Here is a 21,362-nt window from a genome sequence, read left to right on the forward strand (position 1 = left end):
ACCAATGTGACCAATGCTGTCTCTGTGCTATACCCGGGCCTGAAACCTGACTGAAACTGGTCCAGGTAGACAGCTTCATCCAGGTACTGGGGAAGCTGACATGCCACCACACTCTCGATAACCTTTGCTATAAAGCAAAGGTTGGAGACCGGACGATAGTTGGCTAAAGAAGCTGGGTCCAGGGAAGCCTTCTTAAGGAGGGGCCTCACCACCGCCTCCTTCAAGGCGGTGGGAAAGAACCCCTCTCTCAATGAAGCGTTGATAATCTCCTGGAGCCAGCCTCGTGTCACCTCCCAGGAAGCCGAAACTAACCAAGAGGGACACGGGTCCAGCACACAAGTGGCAGCACTGACTCTCCCCATAATCCTGTCCATGCCTTCGGGAGTCACAGGGTCAAACTCATCCCAGATTGTCTCCACAAGATTCATCCCCGTCGGCTCGCCCGAATCTACCCAGTCAGAGTCCAAGCCTGTCCGGATCTAAGCGATTTTATCCTGCAGATACTGAATAAATTCTTCAGCCCTACCCTGCAAGGGTTTTTTCCCAGTTCCTTGGTTAAGTAAGGAGCGGGTCGGCAGTTATCTGCGGACACAATAAGAGCGGAAAATGTTGCTGTTTTGCTGTTTTTATCACCACTAAGTAGGATTTAATATGAATTCTTATTAGTGTTCGATCAGATTCGAACCGGCTGGCCCTCCAGCCACTCTCTAGGCATATTTTCCGGCGTTTCATCTCCCGGAGCTCCTCGGTAAACCAGGGAGCTCCCCGGGATTGACACCTGGTCAGAGGCCGCAAAGGCACAATGCGATCCAAGGCTCCAGTGGCCGCCCTATCCCAGGCTTCCACTAGGGCTTCGGTTGAGTTGTGAGCAAGGGACTCAGGAAAAGTCCCAAGCTCCATCAGGAACCTTTCAGGGTCCATCAGGCACCTGGGGTGGAACCATCTAGTCGGTTCCGCCTCCCTGTGGCAAGGGGTAGCAGTATGGAAGTCAAGCCTGATGAGGAAATGATCAGACCATGACCATGATTGAGGAACCACTGAGTGAGAGTCAACTTAAAAGACACGTCAATTGATTTGTGATGGAAGCGTTGGAGAACTTGAACATCCGAGTTGAGTGAGAGCACCATTGAAGGGGGGGGGAGATGAGCCAACTGGAGATGGGGGAGCCACTACCCCAGACCCCAGAGCCACTGCCTTAGCTAACAAGCCCATTGGGCCAGTTGCCAGACCACTGAACCTGCCATCTGTCAGGCCACCCCAGGTGATTGTCCCCAGCCAGCCCAGACTAGAGAGGAAGACTCCACCCCAGGTGTCAAATATGATGGAGGCCCCCAGAAGCTAGAATTCCTCTTAGCCCAAGTCATCACATACATGCAGGAGTATGGGAGAAACTTCCCAACCCAAGGGACATGAGTTCGAGTGGGGACCCTAGCATTAGAAGGAATGGCTGCTCATTGGATGGTGACACTCCACAATGCCAATGCTCCCGAACTGCAAAATTTCTATCGTTTCATGATGGTCCTATGATGCAGATTTGAAGACCCGTTGGTTGACCGCAACGCCCGGGATTGTATCAGGGTGGTGAAGCAAGGTCGCAGACCAGTAGCTGAATACACTGAGGAATTCTGAGACCTTGCATGCCAGGGGGATTGACCAGATTGGTGAGCTGGTTTAAAGATGGGCTGAATGATGACCTGTACAATGCCTGCCTGGCCTGAGCGGCTCCTCACTGCTTACACAAATGGTACCTGGTAGCCGAGGAAGCTGAAATACGGTTTGCTCGGAGGGTCGTTTTAAGCGTTCCGAAGGCTTCAGGGAAGCCTCCGGACGATCTGTGAAGACTCCAGAGGGCCTCTGGGGGGGGTGGGGGAGGCTCTTTTCGCCCTCCCCAGGCTCCTATAAAGCCTCTGGAGCCTGGGGGGGGGGCGAAAAAAGCATGTAAAATGGGTGGGAGCGCCTGTTGTGCATGCATGCACACTGGGGGGTCGCGCATTGCATTATGGGTGCGGCACGCCTGCACACGACCCCCCTGCGCTCCCCCCACTTGTGGCACGTGAGCCAAAAAAGGTTCTCCATCACTGTCCTGTACCATGTAATTAATTGTTTTATAACATCTACCCTGGGGCCTAGAGGCCCTGGCCCTTTCTCACCTTTCAGGGAATAAGTCGGGAGGGAGGGTCATGTGGACGATATTGCTCAGGAAGCAAGCCTGAGAAAATCTTCTTTTCACTTTCCCAGAGCCTCCCTTACAAAAACATCTTCACACCTGCAGATTTGGCAGATAAACATTGGATAGTTGGGAGGGGATTCTAACTTCTTTTATTCCTATTGTATTGCCTTGGGAACCCCATATCCTGCTTTGCTTTCATCCAGTTATCACTTCTTTTTCAATTAAAGGATCCTTTTGAAATGCAATATTTCAAGACTACTTCATTGATTAAGGGGGAGAGACCAGGCCTTACAGTACCATAATAACCTAAGCAACTGGGCTAATGTGCAACATGCTAAAATTACCAAATAGCAGCAAACTCTGTGTTACTCTATTGGAGAAAGAAAGATTGAGACTGAAGCAATAAATACCCCAATATTATTGCATATGTTGAAACATCTATGTTGAACAACAACAGAGTTGGGGCTGCACAAGCTTCAGCTGGGATGATACTATCCCACAGTAACTATTATGTTTTTGACTTACATGCAGATGCATTGACCAATTCAAATAACTGAGCCTCAATATAATGATTATATGACCTAGACTCTATTTTGGACACACTGAAAAGAAGCAGCTATGCAGTTATTTTTTCTAAGCTTATCTGAATATGCAATAAAATTGGGATCTTTTGTATGGCTTCTACCAGAAAGCTGTTGCTGGTTCCTCAAAGGGAGATAATTTATTTTTTGCCTATGTATTTATCAAACACTTTGGTTCTGCATAAATTTAATCATGAATTGGATATTTCACATGACATTTATAAATAATATTATTCAAAGTCTGAAATAAAAAAATATAATAACCATTTCATCTAGTCATACCTGACATTTTAAAAAGCCAACATTCTTTCAATGCTGCTTTCTGTTGTGCTGTCCTATAGAGTTTCTTGTTCTTAATCACTGGGGGTTAGAAATTTTGATCAAGCTGTAAATCCTTACCACACAACAATAAACTATTTTAATACATATAGTTCTACAAAAAGGTTTCACATGGAAATAAAAAGAGGAAGAAAGAATTATATAGACTGTGACACAAGAGAGGGACTTGTACATTTCCTTCTTTAATACATTCAGGGGATTTCCATTTCATGAGCAATGCAATCAGGAATTGGGTAGGGGAGGGGGACAGGCATGGCAAAGAAATATTTGTCCACATTAACGGAAACAAAAGTATTGCATATGTATTGTGTATGTCATCCAAAGTGTTATGCCACATTTCTGTTCATCATTACACAACTGGGCACTGATATTGCCTTAAAGGAAAAGTTTAATTATTGAAGGTAAGTGAGGATTTATTTATTTATATTTATTTCCACCTTTATTATTACCTTTATTACAAATAAGGCAGTGAACATATCAAACGCACATCTTCCTTCTCCTATTTTCCACACAACAACCACCCGGTGAGGTGAGGTGAGGTGAGGTGAGCTGACGGTGACTGACCCAAGGCCTCCCAACTGGCTTTCATGGCTAAAGCAGGACTTGCACTCACGGTCTCTTGCTTTCTAGCCTGGTGCCTTAACAACTAGACCAATCCCTCTACGGCAAGTACTGATTCCTGACAGTGTCTGCATAATTTAAATAAACAAATCCTAAATTTGTAAAGGTTTTAAACACAATCTAAAATAAAATAGTTCAAGGAAATTGCACGTTCATGCAGTGCAGTGAGAAATGGGTGCTAAAATGAAAGAAATCACATAATGATGGCATCACTATGCCAAAAATATATTAACTGAACAAGTATGTACAAAGACAAAATCAGTACAATGTGCCATGTTTATATATAGTATAACACATTTATTCCTATCTACGATTAAAGTATGCAGCAGATTGTAGGAAAATAATGTACATTCAATGTCTTTAGCTGACTAATTCTAAAGTGAGAAGTTGGAGTCATTTTTATTGTACTTTCAGCTGGAATAGATTACTGAGACCTTTGTAGTAGCTTAGATAGATGACCTAAATTTGAAATTAGATGTGGGCAATGCAGCCCTGCTAATTTTCCAGAGGCACTTAATAGCTTTTAGTGCCATTGTTTCAGCATCTTTTTGGTACTGTATTCTTGTCAGACCATGTTCTAAAATGTGCAGTTATATTTGTTTTGTAGACTGTTGATCTCTGGCCTACAATAATTCATCTTGTCACCATATTGTTCAATATGTATGTGAAACATTTTTGGAAATATCACGTGAGATATTGGCATTGCATGTCATCAATATGTTGATGACACCAACATTTTCCAAAAGACTCTCAAGACGTAGTTATACTGAATTATTCCTGGGTCTCCCAGGAAACCAGAGATTTGTCTCAGTGGCTCCTTTACTGAGGAAGCCATTTTTATCTTTCCTTTGTCTACTGTTCATATTTTTATGATATTTATTATTGTGGCTCTTTAGATTTTAATTTGTTTTTATATTGGCTGTTTTATCTATTATTGTTTGCTGCCCAGGATTGCCTTTAGGCTATATAAATTTGATAATGCATAAATAAAAGCCTTACTATCCAAATCAATATCTTGAACATTACTTAACTCACTAATCAGGTAGATATGAACAAGCTATAATTAAATTCAGACAAGATTGAGGTGACACTGATGAGTAAAAAAAGCAGATTGGGAATACTGAAGTTTAGCCTGTTTTCAATGGGTCTGTATCTGAATGAAAGAGTGGATCCATATTCAGAAGGTTTTCTTTAAGGCTCAGTTGTTAATGATCACTGTTGTATGAGCTGTGATAATTCCAAAGCATGCCTTGGTCACATTCTACCTAGACCAGGGGTTGGCAACCTGTGGCTCTGGAGCCACATGTGGTTCTTTGGGCCCTCTGATGTGACTCCCTGTTGGATGATCCCACCACTGGCTGGCCCTGGCCCTCACTCTCCCCTCCCCATCACTCTCCCTTGGCCTGAGAACATTCTCCAGTGCCTCACTCTTGCTGGAGCTTCTTACAGCCCTTGTTGGTGCCGGGAATGCTTCGGTCGCTTGCTCTGTGCCCCGAGACACTGACCGCACCTGGCTGCGACTGACGCCGGCCTCACTTTGCTGCACTTTGGCCGAGCCTGGCTGCTCACTTGAGGAGGATCTCCCCACTCTTGCGCACCCTCCCAGCCTCACCACAGCTGGTCAGGGGGTCATGAGAAGGAGGGGGAGGAGGAGGGTTGCTGGAACCTTAGTGCAGGAGTGAAGTGCCACATTTGTGCTCAAGGCAGCCCTTGCCTCCTGCTACTTCGGACTGGAGTTTGTGCCCACTGGGAAGAGCTGCAAGGGGGGGGGGACATGACAAGGTGATGGCTGGAGGCTTAGTGCAAAAGCAAAGCAGCCCTGTACCTGCCTTTGCATCACATTTTGTGCTGTCACTGCATGCTCAGAGTAGCCGGCTGTGCTGCACAGGAAGAGCCACAGCTCTTCCCTTCCTGCATTTAGCAGTGGAAGTGGCAGCTACTCCTCCCTTCCTGAGCTGACATGAAGAGGATCGTGGCAGATGCTGAGCTGTCCACAAAGAATGCGGTCCTCTTTGTGAGAGGGAAAGGAGAGGGAAACAAATGAGAAAGAGAGAGACAGAAGGGGGAGAGGGAGAGAGAAATGAGAGAAAGCTGTGGGAAGAAAGTGAGAGAGAGGGAAAGGAGAGGGAAACAAATGAGACTGTGTGTGTGTTACATATTGAGACTGGAGCAATAGGCTCTACCAAGGTCCTCCATTCCAGCAGGAGAATACTCAAAGACGATTGGCTGAGCCATCTGACAACTCCCTATAAAAGGGCTAGCTGTCAGACAGGCCAATGCTGAATGTGTATATAGTTTTCTAATAAAGAGCTGTTTGTTGTCACCAAAGCCTGGGTCTCATCCAATCATCCAATCTAATAGTGGCAACAAGGATCAGATTGGAAGACAACTAGGCAAAAAGAGTTGACAACGTGATCCAACATATGCTCAGTTGGAGCGATCACCATCAGGCACCAAGCAGCCATTTTGAGTGGCAAATTCAAAGTTGCCTCAGCTCAGCAAAATGACTATGCATGCCCCACCAGCTCCCTACAATCCAGCCACGGAACACTGGGATTCCTACATGACAAGGTTTGAGTGCTTTATGGAAGCCAATGACCTTCTCAGTTTATGGGACAGCAGAAAAAGGGCTCTTTTTCTGAGCTACTGTGGGCCTGAAGTCTTTGATACTGCCAAGGCCCTGTCCGAATCGATGCCAGTCCAGACAATCACCTGATCTGCATTACAGAATACATTGAAAACACACTACGTGCTGAAGCCTTCCAAGTTTGTGTGGTGACATGAATTCAGTCTACGCAACCAGAAGGAAGGAGAGACTATCAACCAGTACGTTGCAGCACTCTGCAAGGCTGCGGCGTACTGCAAGTTCAGAGACCTGGATGAGCTGCTGCTCGATAGAATAATCTGTGGCGTGCAAGACATTAACCTACAGCGGATATTGCTGTCGAAAACCAATCTCACATTACAAATTGCACTTGATGAGGCCAGAGCTACAGAATTGTCAACAAAATCATCAGAAACACTGCAGAAACATGGCAGCCCAAAAAGCAAACAGCTGTCACAGTTCAGCGCAAGAACACCGAGCAACAGCTGTGATGGCAAGGGTGAAGTTTGCCGCCTTTATTTTGAAAGGAAAAAGACAGTACACGAACCCGAAGGACGTTTTCCACACTGCGCCGGCTGCGGGGGAAACCACCAAAGATCAACCTGCCATTTCAGGGACACCATCTGCCAGAGGTGCGACTGGAGGGGACACCCCGCCCCACCCCGGGTCTGCCCCGGGTCTGCCACGCAACTCTGGCATCAGTCCAACAACCCAAATCTGAGTCCAGCCAGCGGGACAACCGAGACCACCCAGATGGGAGACCTTGAAGTCCCGGCAGAAGCAAGAAAGGGCAGATTCAATGGAAGAGTTCCAGACAAAGATTTGGCAAGCCAGCAGGCCAAGCAATAAAAATCTGTGAGTCACTATCCGAATCATGGGGTCACATTGCAGCATGGAAATCAATACTGGGTCATCCTTGACCATCATATCCTGGACAACCCTGAAGAAGGCCATCCTTAGCCTCCAGAGATAACAGCTGAAGCGCCAAGAACTGCGGCACAGTGACTATCAGGGAAACCGCATCCCTGTCCTAGGCTGTGGCCCATTCTGTGTCCAATTAAAAAAGTTTGACAGGCCACTTAAACTGATGGTGGTCAGTGGCTCCCTTCCAAGCCTGCTCGGCTTCGATTGGTTTGAATCCCTGGGCATGGGGGTAACTGCCATCAATGCCATCAATGCCATCAATGCCAGCAGCACTGAAAAATTGATCCATGAGTTCGAGGATGTTTTCAGCAGAGACCTGGGCAAGTATGTGGGGACTCCCATATATGCAGATTATAAGGGCACCCTGAGCAAGGCTCTTCAGCAAAGCGTCTACCCAATGCCTGTTGTCCAGCACTTACTGCACTCCCTTGGGCTGGGGAATATATTCGCCAAACTAGATCTGGCACAGGCCTACCAACAATTGCCAGTAGATGGTGCTACAGCAGAGGCCCAAACCATTGTGACATATAGGGATGCATTCAAATGCACTAGGTTGCAATTTGGCGTCAGCATAGCCCCTGCACTGTTCCAAAGTTTCATGGAATGACTTTTGCAGGGGATACCAGGAGTAGTCCCTTATTTCGACAATGTCCTGGTATCCACCACAAATAAAGAACAACTTTTCAAACATCTGAGGATTGTACTTAACCAAATTAGAGAAAAGGACCTCCTTTTAAAAAAGAAAAGTGTCAAATCGCAGTACCTAGGGTTGAACTCCTTGGATACCTGGTGAATGGCTCTGAGATTCATCCCACAAATTCCAAAATTAAGGCTATTCAGGACACCCCCACATGTCACAACCAGACCGAACCAGCAGGTGTTCCTTGGCCTTCTTAATTTTTACAGTGTTTTTTTTGCAACAGAAGGTGACTATAGCAGAATCTTTGCATCGGCTTCTTGGAAAACATGCCAAATGGACCCGGGGCAGATCTGAAGCTGCAGCATTTGCTGCTGTCATATGACTGCTGTCAACTGACAACCTATTGGTACAATATAACCAGACTCTTCCCCTGGTGTTGACTTGTGATGCATTGCCCTTCAGGGTGGGGGCAGTCCTCAGCCATCACCTGCCCAATGGAACTGAGCCCTCAATTGCCTACTATTTCAGGACGCTGAATGGAACTACAGCCAGTTGGACAGGGAAGCACTGGCTGCAGTAGCAGAGGTCAAGCAGTTTCACAAGTACATGTACGATTGGGAATTTGAACTCATGACTGACCACAAACTGCTGCTCTTGGGGCTCTTGGCTGAGGACTGCCCTACTCCTGCATCCCTCTTGCCATGAATGACTTGTTGGACTGTTTTTCTCGTGGCATACAGCTATAGACTTATCCACTACTCTGGTAAGACTCTGGGTCATGCTGATGCCCTCAGCAGGTGCCCACTGCTGGAACTTTTAGACGATCTTACTCCAGACACTCTGGTCTTGCTTATAGGCGGCCTGGAAACCAGGCCCACTGATGTCTAACGAGGTCACTCGTCACTCAGCAAAGGACAGAACCATTGTTAAGGTTCTGAACGGGGTGTGGAGTGGGTGGCCCAAGGGGTCAGTTGGGGTCAAATTTAAACCATTTATTGCAAAGCAAAATGAACTGTCTGTATTGCGGGGATGTTTGCCTTGGGGGGACTGGGTGATTGTTCCACCCAAACTGTGAGTTGCAGTATTAGAGGCCTTACATGTAGGTCATCTGGGGATTGTCCAGATGAAAACATTGTCAAGGAGGTCGGCGGTGAAGGAATGGCAGCTCTATTTACTTTGCTCGGTTTTTTTTGTTGGAGATCCTGAAAGGATGAAAAGGGTATGACAGGAGAGAGAGGAAGCTCAGGTGACGTTGTGGAGATAGGCGATCTCCCAATCGGACAAGAGAAACCCCTTGAAACCAATGGAGAAGAAATCAGCATCCATGTCCAATTCAGAGCTGTGACGAACCATAATGAGGAAGAGAATATAGCAGCACGATAGCATCAGTGGTGAACAACATCTAAAAACATTTTAAAATGATAAAGATTTTTCTTATAACTGTCTGAACTAGAATTTTGAGACTCTAAGTCGGGCTGGGACACAGCTCAAGATCAGCAGCGATAAGGAGAGAAAGAGCATGCAATTTCCTTTGGCAGCAGAGAGGCTTGGGAACAGGAGAAAAGGAGAGAAGGAGGGAACATTAGAGAGATTTTGACAATAAACAGAGAGAAATTGGAGCCAGGTGAAATGGTCACAGAGAAGAAGGCGTTTAGAGGGTTATATTTGGAAGAAAATTGGTGTACTACAGGAGTGGATATATGGCAAAAAAAGCAAACTTTTTGCAAAAAACAAAAAAGACTAGACGAAGAAGGAAACAACAGCACCATCTAGCAAAGAGAAAATAGGAACTACCATATTTTTTGGAGTATAGGACGCACCAGAGTATAAGACGCACCAAGGTTTTGAAGAGGCACATTTTAAAAAAGTAGGTAGGCAGATAGAGGGATAGAGAGGGAGAGAAAGAGAGAGAAATACAGTAGGTAGGTAGGGAGAGAGAGAGAGTAGTTAGATAGGTAAGTAGGTAGATAAAGAGATAGAGAGAGGGAGAGAGAAATAGATAGAGAAATACAGTAGGTAGGTAGGGAGAGAGTGTGTAGGTAGGTAGGTAGGCGGATATATAGAGAGAAATAGAAAGAGATAGAAAGAGAAATACAGTAGGTAGGTAAGGAGAGAGAGAGTAGTTAGGTAGGTAGGTAGATAAAGGAAGAGAGAGAGGGTGAGAGAAATAGATAGAAATAGAGAAATACAGTAGGTAGGTAGGGAGAGAGAGAGCGTAGGTAGGTAGGCAGGTAATAGGTAGGTAGGGAGAGGGATAGAGAGAGAGAAATAGAAAGAGATAGGGAGAGAAATGCAGTAGGTAGGGAGAGAGAGAGAGATAGGAGTTAGGTGGGTAGGTAGATAAAGGGATAGAGAGAGGGAGAGAGAAATAGAGAGAGAGAGAGAAATACAGTAGGTAGGGAGGAAGAGAGTGAGAGTAGGTAGGTAGGTAGATGTTTCCAGGTGTATTTATCCATGTGCTGGAGAAGGAAATAGCCGACATTCTGCAGCACCTAAGACTTTGTTTCTGCTGGCACAGCACTTGATCAATGTAATTCTCATCAATCAGTTAAAGAACTTTCCAAAAAGAAAAAAAAAAGTTTTTGCACTCTGCAAACCTACCCAAAATGGCCCGTTTTTTGTGAAAACAGGCCCATTTTTTTAAAAAAAGGCATGAATAGCCTTGGGGGGGGGGGCTTGCAGAGTCCTCCTGCCCCCCCCAAATGAGCAAAAATGGTCTGTTTTTTGCGAAAACGGGTCTGTTTTTTGTCAATTTGTTTTGCATGGATAGCCTTATGGAGGCTTATGGAGTGCTGCTGGGGGCTGGGGGGGGGCAATAAACGGCCCATTTTTGCTCATTTCTGCCCTCCCTAGTCTCCAGGAGCTCTCTGAAAGCCTCCATAAGGGTATGCATGGCCATTTTGGTGGAGGGGGCGGGGCTTCAGGAGGCATAAAATGCTGTATTCAATGTATAAGACGACCCAGTTTTTCAGCCTGTTTTTTGAGGAAAAAAGGTGCGTCTTATACTCCAAAAATATGGTAAGTAAAAAGAGACTGAATAAATGGCTGATGCAATTTGCTGAAAAAGTTATAAGAGGAAAAGAAGGAACTTTTGGAATTTTTGAAACTTTGAAACTTCTGAAGGCTGACCGTGGAAGTAAAGGGTAAAAATGTTAAAAGAATACATTGAAAGAAGAATCACAGAATAAATTGAATTGTGGTTAAATGAAATATGTACTGGATGTTAGATAAAATACTGTATATGTGAACTATTGCAAACTTTATGTGATTATATATGAATTAAAAACCTGTTAAATTAAATACATTGAATATATTGAATATCGAATATAAGAAATATTAGAATATAGAGTAGGTCTGAAAAATGTAGTGTTAAATATTGAATATAGAACATAGAACTAGATATAAGAGTGACTGATGTGAACAGTTGATATATGGTATTTATAGGATATAGATAAGGATTGCTAAAATTGTTAATATATATGGTTAGTGAACTATAAGTGATTGTTAGATTGAATAACTGAGTCAATATATAAGAGATTAAGTTAACTGAGCATTTTACCAGGTCTTCACTTATTATATATAAGTAATAATAACAATTAAAACACACACACACACACACAAACACACACACACACACACACACACACACACACACACACACACACACACACACACATATATATATATATATATATATATATATATATATATATATATATTTGTGTTACAACCCCTGGTATGCCCAAATATGGGAGGGAGCTCACTACTCCCCCTTTCTGTCCTTCGGCTCATTACAGAAGTCCATCCAGGCAGAAAACCTGGAAAGAGGGCGGAGATAAGAAATGGGAGGGGAGAATTATATGTAACTTTGTAAAAGATTGTACATAAAATAAAAATGATGAGTACAACAACCATTATTAAAATGAACAAGAAGGCAGCACCCAACCCTGCATCAGCAACATCATCGCCCTCAAACCAGTGTATAATAGAGAGCACGCTAGGCATTGAAAAGTGAACTCAACAACAAATCTACAGTGCATGCAAGCAACATTAATTATGATTCAGGAAACAATGATGAAGATGCAAGAAACAATTACAAAAAATCATAAGGAGACCAGGAAAAATCATGAATAAATCAAAACTGGCAAACCCCATACTCACTGATATGTCACCTAGTTGAGTAATGAACCTCTATAAGCAAACAACCCAGCTCAGAGAGCACAAAGATCTCCACAGTTCAAGTTTGAGCTACAGATATTCTTTTCTTTTAGAACTTATTTTAAGTGCATAAATACTATTAAAGAAACACTTGATGATTAAATTGTTTTCTATATTTGAGTCAAATTATTGTAAAGTATTTATAATTTTTCAAATAATTTTGAGAACCTTTACTAATATTTTAAGCTTAACCAATATTAACCAAACTGTTTAGATATGCTAAAAATTATATATTGCTTAAAAAACACAACTTTTCCACAGAAACTATTGTCTTCTACAACAGCCTATATTTGAATATAAGCAATTCAAAATAGAAGGAAAGACCTTTTTTTGCAGGTTCACAGTTAGAAAAACAGGAAGTGGAATAAAAAGAAAAGAAAATGAAAACATTTTCTTGGTTAAAAAAAAGTGAGTTGCAACATATCATTCAAAGATATTTTATATTCTTTGGCTGAGTTTTTTTTGAAGTGCTATTTTTGGCCTTTATTTCTTTTCATTAGAATTCCCAAGGCCAAAGACTGTGATTAAAATTACTGTAGCTGACAAATGCAGCAGAGTAATGCTGCCCTTAGCAAAAGCAGAATTCTTTTATCTGATAGTGAGCAGCTCAACAAATTCCCCACAGCTGTTTGTTGTCTCATTAATGGAAAGGACCAGATTGGTCTTCCATTGTCATGGTCTTCATACTGAGAAACAAAGAGTGTGGCTACCCTAATAGAATTTGGCTCCTGATTTATCAATAAACCCTTACATGTATACAATATGGCTGGTTCGTCATGTTTTAACTTTCTTGAGCTTTAAAACAATGGTTATGATTAATTAAGAATCACTTTAGATATCATACTCATTATATTTGATCAAATACCATGCCAGGTATTTCAGCCAGTAAACTCACAGTCAGCTCTGTTTTATTAGTAATATTTAGCATGTTCTGATAATCTTTCTTTCTTCTCCTCCCTTCCAAAAGAATGTTGTCTGAAGGATATCTCTGTAAAATCCCTTATCATGAGCTCTTGAATTACACACTCTGTGGAGCAGAAACAGAAGAGGCAATACAGGAATTAAAGTCATTAAATGGCATCACTCATGAATCAACAGACAACATGCAACGTAAAAGCTTATTTTGGAATTATAGGTCCATGGACACATTTATGATTTCTGTTTCTTCCAAAAAAACCATAAATGATAAACAAAAGAAAGACACATTGTCGCAAATTATTCAATATCCAGTATTTGAAAGGCAAGCATCTGAACCTGTGGAAATCTATGTGGGATCATCCATAAGCAAGGACACTTACCTTGTTCCTTCTTCTTGTAAAAGCATTTGCAAGAACTACAGTGACCTGCATATAGCTGGTGATCAGGTGCTACCAATGAATTCAATTAAAAGAGATGCTATTTTTGACAGTGGGATATGCCCATTCTTGGACTCATCAGAGATTCCATTGCCAATAGATTCAATTCAAATGCTACCTGCTGAGGTCCCACAGAAACCATCCCAAAGGAATTCATCATGCTGGCGGGTGGCCAGCATCATGGAGCATCAGCAGCCTCTCTCAAATTCAATTCTGAATAATTATTTGGAGGAGAAAGTGGTAGAGTTTTATAAACAATATATTATGGATATGATGGGCAGCAGCATATCTCCCACTCAAATCTTGACTTCAGAGTTCATAATGACAAATGTAGATCAAATCAGCATGAAGTTATCACAAGAGATGAACATGAAGACCACCGAAGCCAAAGATATGGTTATTAACTGCCTACTCCAATTAGCTAGTGGAAAGGTGTCAAGTGAAATGAGCACTCCCAGTCTTCACATTTCTCAGTTCAGCACTAAATAAAGATCACTATATCTTGAAATGTAGAAATCAATTTAATTTCTGAGTTACAAAACTATCAGGATACAATTTGAAGTGTCAAATCTTAATTATTTCACAGGTAAATTCTTCCAGGATTTTTCATTTCCTCTTCTTCTTTTGTGTTTCTATTTTTCTTTCTCCTCATTCCTTGTTAAATAGTTTTGTGTGTCTGCAAAAGGTTCAGTTAATAAGGGAGGGACTTTTGAAAATTTTACTGAAGTTGTTATTATTATTAACTATTATTATTCTTTTGCAATCTATTAAAATATTGCTCGCTCTCAAACCTGGTGAAAGCTTCCTCTTGTGTATGGGAGCATCATTTGGATGTATAGATAATTTATATAATGTAAATTCATTATATATAGTAACAATAAATTGTTATAAAAATAAATACATTTTTTCCTCTTTGGGTCAGAATCCTATATTTTAGTTTTCAGCATAATTGAAAATATATTTTCATACTTCTTACCTCTGATTTGCCATTTTAATTTATCCTAGAAGCTATTTATAGATTTAAAAAAATGATCCACAATTCTAACATGTCAGCTTATAGAAATTTCAGAATGTATACGTAGATCTTGATTTATGATAATTTATTCAGTGACCATTCAAAGTTATGAAGTGCTAAATGAAGAAGCTTAGGATTCATGCCCAAAGTCTTATGGTCACATTGGGAGCCTAGAAGACTACCTGCACTTACGACTGCAATAATACTACCTACCGTATTTTTCGGAGTATAAGATGCTCCGGAGTATAAGATGCACCTAGCTTTTGGGGAGGAAAACAAGAGGAAAAAATCTGCCTCTACCTCCAAGCAATTTGCCTCCTTGCAGCAAACAGCAAGTTTCACTTTCAATTTCAGTTTAAGCAGGGCCTCCCGATGATCAGCTGTTTCAGGCTGTAGGGATTGCCATGGCCTATTGCTGCCTCCGCAAGCCCCATTTTCTCCATTTATTTCTCCAAGGAAATAAATTGTTGGGAGGCAGAGGCCAAAGGGTGGGGGCCGGTGGATGGGTGGGGCTACATTCAGTGTATAAGATGCACCCAAATTTTCACCCTCTTTTTTTTGGGGGGGGAAGTGCAGCTTATATTCCAAAAAATACGGTACCTATGTTTCCCCCATGCCCTTTTGGTCCCCGGCCACCTTGTGTTATACTGTCCCAGCTGACCTTTGCCATCTTTTTGCTTTTCTTGTTTCTACTCACAAGACATAGCTGGCCTTATTGTTGGCCTGGGCCTGAGATTCATGCTGTGAAAAAAAGCCAAAAGTTTCCCCAGAGCCATAGCATACCAAAAGCACCTTTGCAAAGAGCTTCTGGCTTTGCATTCCCAAAAAATAAAAATAAAAACCAAAACAGCAAAGGCAAAAAGACTTTTTGGTATGTTATGATTCTGGGCCTGTTTTGGGTTCCTCCCCTTTTTTTTTCTAAAGAAAGTTAGCACCCACCCCTTTACTAGAAAAATGAAATATCCTAGGAAATATTAAAAAGGCAGAATATTATATTAACCTGGATGAGAAATGGAGAAACATGTTTTAGGCAGGAAACAGACTCACTCTTAATAGCCCCCTCCCCACCTTTGTCAATGGGCCATTAAAGGACTGAGCTAGTCTATTTTACATAACAAAGATTCAGGCAGACCCTGAATGCGGAGCAGCCAAAAGGCTAGAGCTAGGATAGATAGTCCGTAACTTATTGAAGTTTGGATGATGAGAGGAACCAAAGCCAGAATGGCTTGGATTCGGGTGGGTACTTGCTTAATGACTCAGGGTTCTCAGTTGATTTCTTTGGCATGTATCCATATAGGAAAAGGGTGCTGAATAAAAGAAGAACCAAAGCTTTGGGAGGCTGCTTTTTTTTAACACATTGTTTTTCTTTAAAACGTTTAAGATATGGTATCATCTTTCCTGATGCCTCAACCCATCTTCTTATTACTTCTTCAATACATTTCTCCATATATAGACCATTCTGATATTCATGCTTTCTACTCATTTTCTTTTTTTCCATGTAAAGTAAAAGGGGGAAGGTTTAAAGGGTAAACAGGTAGACATGCTATGTGTGGATATGGGATAAAGAAGAATGGGTTGCAATCAGTGGTGGGATTCACATTTTTTACTACCAGTTCTGTGGTCATGGCTGGGTGGTCATGTGACTGGTTGGGTGTGGCTAACTTGACATCACTCACTTCAAGGGAGCACCTCCCTACCAGTTTTAGGCCATGTCTAGCGTAGCAGTTGGGCTCCCAATGCCCCTCCTTTCCTGCTTTTGGTGCCTTCTCAGACCTCCCTTGCGTATGCACAAACAGCTCACAAAACTCCTGCATGTACTCAGCCTCAGGCCTTCCCTCCTGGGTTAAGGGTTTCATCCTGCTTTTCACCTTTTGATTTAGGAGGGGGTCATCAAAACATTTCCTCAGGGCAGTCATAAACCCCTTGTAATCTCTCAGCAGTGGGGAATCATCATTACGCAAGACTACCATCCAGGCAGCCGCTTTGCCTTCCAAAGCCATAGTAACACTTCTCACTTCGGCAACTTCCGATGAGAAATCCTCCCCATACTCTTGCATGTAATCCCAAACTTGCAGTAAAAAAAACCGAGTTATTTGGGATCTCCTCTGTAGTTCACTCCAAGTGGAGGAATCCGAGGCATTTGGAGCCTTTGGGAGTTTCCCCCACTTCTTGGAGGAGCTTGAACTGCTGCTGCTGCTGCTGCTGTGGCTTGGGCCCCTCCCTCTTGCCCAGCTCCTGTAGCTGTTCTCAGGGACATTTCAGGGCTAACCAGATCTTCTGCTCCCCCCTCCGCCTGCTTGGCTAATCCACTCTCCCTTTCAGCAAGACTTACACGGATGCATCATCGTTCCCATGCCTCCTGAAGAAGGTGTAAAGCATGGGTCATCATGAGATCCTCTCTTTCAGTTGACTGCCAATCATCTTCTGGTTTTCAGCTGTTTGTGGCCCTTGCCATCATCTTCTCCTGCTTGCTGCAGGGGTTAGACATTTGGGTGCTCTCCCCATGGAAGCTTTTAACTCCGGGATGGGTGCGAGGTCAGATCTTGCTTAATGTCAGATGTGCCTCCCTCAATAACCAAGAAAGAAAACTCCTAACTCCATTGTTTGTGGAATTAAAATACTTTTAGTGGTTATGAAAAGATAGCAGCGAAAGTAAAGCAAGATCTGAGCCAGGAAGGTGTGAACAAATACATATCAAATGATAACCCAGCCCCCTCCCTCCAATGACCCCACCCCAGTGTCCAAACTGCAACTCCCTTATGTGTCACGTGGGGTGCATCTCCATTAGGCATCATCAGGTTGGTATGCAGGACAGTTGGCCTTGGCCAAGTCCAAACACTGACCACCAGCATGCGCAGAAGATGGTGAGAAGAAAACTCCCCTTTCCATTCACTCTTGTACCATTTATTCCCATCCCAAGCACCATGCCCCCATCCTCCGTGTTTCTTATGGCAGCCTATAGTAAGTAAGCGAAGCAGAGGCTGACAAGCTCTTACTTTTCTCAAAGTTGTCAAACACTCAAATGAGAAAAAGAAAACAATAAGTATTTGAAAGAGAATAGTAGTAAGATTGTTATTAAAAAATAAAGAAATGATAGTATATTGTTAATGGTAGAAGAAAATGGAAAGAAATGCTGTCTATGTTTAAATTGAATTAGAGGATGTATGTTGTTTGTAGCAAAATATACCAATGGAGAAATAAGAAATGAAAATTTGGTGTAATTTGGAAGTGGCAATTGAAGATATTGTTTATGTATTAAGAAAAAATAACTATAAAGATGAAAAATAATGGAAAATAATAATTTGGCTGCAAGTGAAAACAAAACTGATGTAAAAAGGACTATGCAATTGAGAGGATGTAAAAGAAAAGATCCGGACAACTCTTTGTTCCTATAATATGTATAATTTTTATTAAAAAATAAAAAACCTTGAATGGGAAAATGTTTCTGGCTTCTCTCATTCTTTCTTTCTTGTCTCTCTCTCCCCCCTTTCTTCCTCTTTCTTTCTCCTTCCATTTCTTTCTCTCTCTCTTTCTTTCTTTCTTTCTTTCTTTCTTTCTTTCTTTCTTTCTTTCTTTCTTTCTTTCTTTCTTGTCTCTCTCTCCTTTCTTCCTCTTTCTTTTTCTTTCTTTCTCTTTCTCTTTCCTTCTTTCTCTTTCTTTCTTGACTCTCTTCCTTCCTCTTTCTTTCTTTTTCCTTCTTCTCTCTTTCTCTTTCTCTTTCTCTTTCCTTTCTTTTTCTTTTTTTCTTTCTCTTTCTTCTCTCTCTCTCTCTCTGTTTCTCATCTGATGTTCTCCTGTGACCTGTTTTCTCTCCCCAGCTGCTCTTGCTGGGAATGGGAAAAAGTCAAAAAGTCAAGTCGAAAAATGTGAAAACGTTGTGACAAAATTGTGGAAAACATGAAAAAGTTGAGAAAGTCAAAAAAATCACAAAAGGTGAGAAAATAGAAAAAGTCAAAAAATGTGAAAAGTTTAGAAAATCAAAAAACTCAAGTAAACAAAATGCAAAAAGTCAAAACAGTCTAAAAATGTGAAAAAGTCAAAACAGTTGAAAAAGTCAAAAATGTGAAAAAGTCAAGAAAGTCAAAAAAGAAAAAAACCTCAAAAAACATTAAAAACTCAAAAAACTAGGGACAGTTGAAATACGTAAAAAAGTCAAGAATGTTGAAATACAAAACTCAAAAAAGTAGGGAAAAAAGTCGAGAAAGTAAAAAACTGAAAAAGTCAAAAAGTCAAGTTGAAAAACATGAAAAAGTTGAAAAAGTTTAAAAGCCGTGAAAAAGACAAAAAATTCAAAAAACATGAAAGGCAAAAAAGTTGAAAAGCGTGGAAAATGTGAAAAAGTCAAGAAAGTCAAAAAAATCAAAAAAGTTGAGAAAGTAAAAAAAGTCAAAAAGTCAAAAAAGTGTGAAAAAGCAAAAAAAAAATTACAAATAGTAAAAAAACATGAAAAAGTTGCAAAATGTGAAAGTCCAAAAAGTAGAAAAACTGAAAAATTTGAGAAAGGCAAGAAAGTAAAAACAGTCAAAAATAAAAAAGTAAAAAAAATTAAAAAACGTGAAAAAGTCAAGAAAGTAAAAAAAGTAATAAAAACCCTGGAAAAATGTAAAAAACTCAAAAAAACTAGGAACAATCAAAATATGTGAAAAATTTGAGAAAGTGCAAAAGTTAAAAAAAGTAAAAAAACATGAAAGTAAAAAAACTTGAGAAAGACAAACGTTTTTGAGGTTTTTTTGACTTTTTTGACTTTTTCACATGTTTTTACTTTCTCGAATTTTTCAACTTTTTTGGATTTTTAAAAACTTTTTTGACTTCCACGTTTTTTGACAAAAAGTCAAATTGAAAGATGTGAAAATGCCAAAAAAATCAAAAAATGTGAAAGGCAAGAAAGTTGAAAAACGTGGAAAATGTGAAAAAGGTGAGAAAGTGAAAAAAATAAAAAAGTAGAAAAAGTAGAAAAAGTAAAAAAAACGAAGTTTAGAGAGTCGAAAAACTCGAGTAAAAAACTGCAAAAAGTCAAAACAGTCTAAAACCATGAAAAAGTCAAGTCTAAAAACGTGAAAAATAAAAAAACTAGAAATAGTAAAAAACGTGAAAAAGTTTGTTATTGTTGGCTTTTTTACTTTTTCATGCTTTTTGACTTTTGACTTTCTCAACTTTTTGTGGCTTTTTGAAATTTTTTATTTTTTGACTTTTTCACGCTTTTTGACTTTTTCTCCTTTTTTGAACATTTGAAGTTTTTTGACTTTCCCGAGTTTTTTCTCATATTTCAACTGTCCCTAGTTTTCTTTAATTTTTAATGTTTTTTATGGTTTTTTAACTTTTTAAAACATTTTTTTACTTTATTGACTTTTTTTAACTTTTTCACCTTTTTCGATTTGACTTTTTGACTATTTCTTATTTTTTTTTACTTTTTCACGTTTTTACTACCCCTAGTTTTTTGCTTTTTACTTTTTTCGAGGTTTTTTTTGAAATTCTCAACTTTTATACATCTTTTGACTTTCTCAACTTTCTTGAGCTTTTTTGCTTTTTCCACTTTTTCATACTTTTTGACTTTCTTGACTTTTTCACGTATTTGGACTATTTCTAGTTTTTCACGGTTTTTGATTTTTAAATTTTGACTTTCTCACCATTCTCACTTTTTTACTTTTTCGACTCACATATTTTGACTTTTCAAACTTTTTCACGCTTTTCTACTTTTTCTACTTTTTTGAGTTTTGGTTTTTTTTTTTTACTATCTCAATGTTTTCACATATTTTGACTATTCCTAGTTTTTTCATTTTTGAGGGATTTTTTTACTTTTAAAAACTTTTAAAAATTTCTTGACTTTTAAAACTTTTTCATGTTTTTTTTTTACTTTCTTGACTTTTTTGGCTTTTTTGACATTTTCATGCTTTTTGACTTCAACTTTTTTGAGATTTTGGAGGGTTTTTTCTTTCTCTATATTTTCATGTATTTCGACTATTCCTAATTTTTTTAAGTTTTTTAAACGTTTTTTGAGAGTTTTTTGACTTTTTAATTTTTTTGATTTTTTCATGCTTTTTGACTTTCTCGACTTTTTCACATATTTTAACTATTCCTAGTTTTTTCAGTTCTTTCAGTTTTTTGCATTTTTAAACTTTTTTATTTTCTTGACTTTCTTGACTTTGACTTTTTCACATTTTTTGACTATACTTTGACTATTTCTTCCTTTTTTCACTTTTTCACGTTTTTGACTTTTTTGACTTTTTCTTGACTTTTTCTCGACTTTCTCACATATTTTGACTATTCCTAGTTTTTTGAGTTTTTTGAGTTTTTTAAGGTTTTTAAGGTTTTTTAAATTTTTTTTTACTTTCTCGACTTTTTTTGACTTTTTCTACTTTTTTTAGTTTTGGAGATTTTCAACTTTTTTGATGTTTTCATGTATTTCGACTATTCCTAGGTTTTTTACTTTTTATGTTGTTTTCTTTCTTTTCTCGACGTTCTTGAATTTTTTTACTTTTTCAACTTTTTCAATATTTTGGAATTTTTTTACTTTCTCAACTTTTTCATGTATTTCATATTCCTAGTTTTTTATGTTTTTGTGGGTTTTTTAACTTTTTAACTTGACTCTCTTACTTTTTTAGGTTTTTGACTTTTTTGACTTTTTGGACTTTTTCGACTTTCTCATCTTTCTCAACCTTTTCACATATTTCGACTATTAGTGTTTTGAGTTTTTTTTACATTTTTTCTGGTTTTTTCAGGTTTTTTTTTTTACTTTTTCATTTCCTTTATTTTTTAAGACTTTTTTTTAACTTTCTCAACTTCAAACTCTGCCTGCAAGCTATCTACCCCCCCAATGCCCCCCTTACCTCTAATCCTCCAACAATGCTTCTGTGGGGGAGGGGACCTTGTTCTCAAGTCTTTCAGCCCTGGAAG

General features: G+C 40.0%; 1 protein-coding gene across 1 annotated transcript; it reads left to right on the forward strand.

Annotated features, from left to right (window-relative positions):
* Window positions 1–3,414: 3,414 nt before the first annotated feature.
* Window positions 3,415–14,232, forward strand: TASL (TLR adaptor interacting with endolysosomal SLC15A4). The gene is made up of 2 exons (XM_081952856.1): window positions 3,415–3,491; window positions 13,066–14,232. Exon 2 carries the CDS (start codon window positions 13,067–13,069, stop codon window positions 13,940–13,942), a length of 876 nt encoding a protein of 291 aa, XP_081808982.1. The 5' UTR covers window positions 3,415–3,491; window position 13,066; the 3' UTR covers window positions 13,943–14,232.
* Window positions 14,233–21,362: the final 7,130 nt, after the last annotated feature.

This window comes from Natrix helvetica, assembly GCF_964273705.1.
Source record: "Natrix helvetica genome assembly, chromosome: 4".
In the NCBI taxonomy this organism is placed as follows: domain Eukaryota; kingdom Metazoa; phylum Chordata; class Lepidosauria; order Squamata; family Natricidae; genus Natrix; species Natrix helvetica.

What these genes read in the sequence shown, in the direction of transcription:
- TASL (XM_081952856.1), top strand. Translation starts at nt 13,067, where the DNA reads ATGTTGTCTGAAGGATATCTCTGTAAAATCCCTTATCATGAGCTCTTG.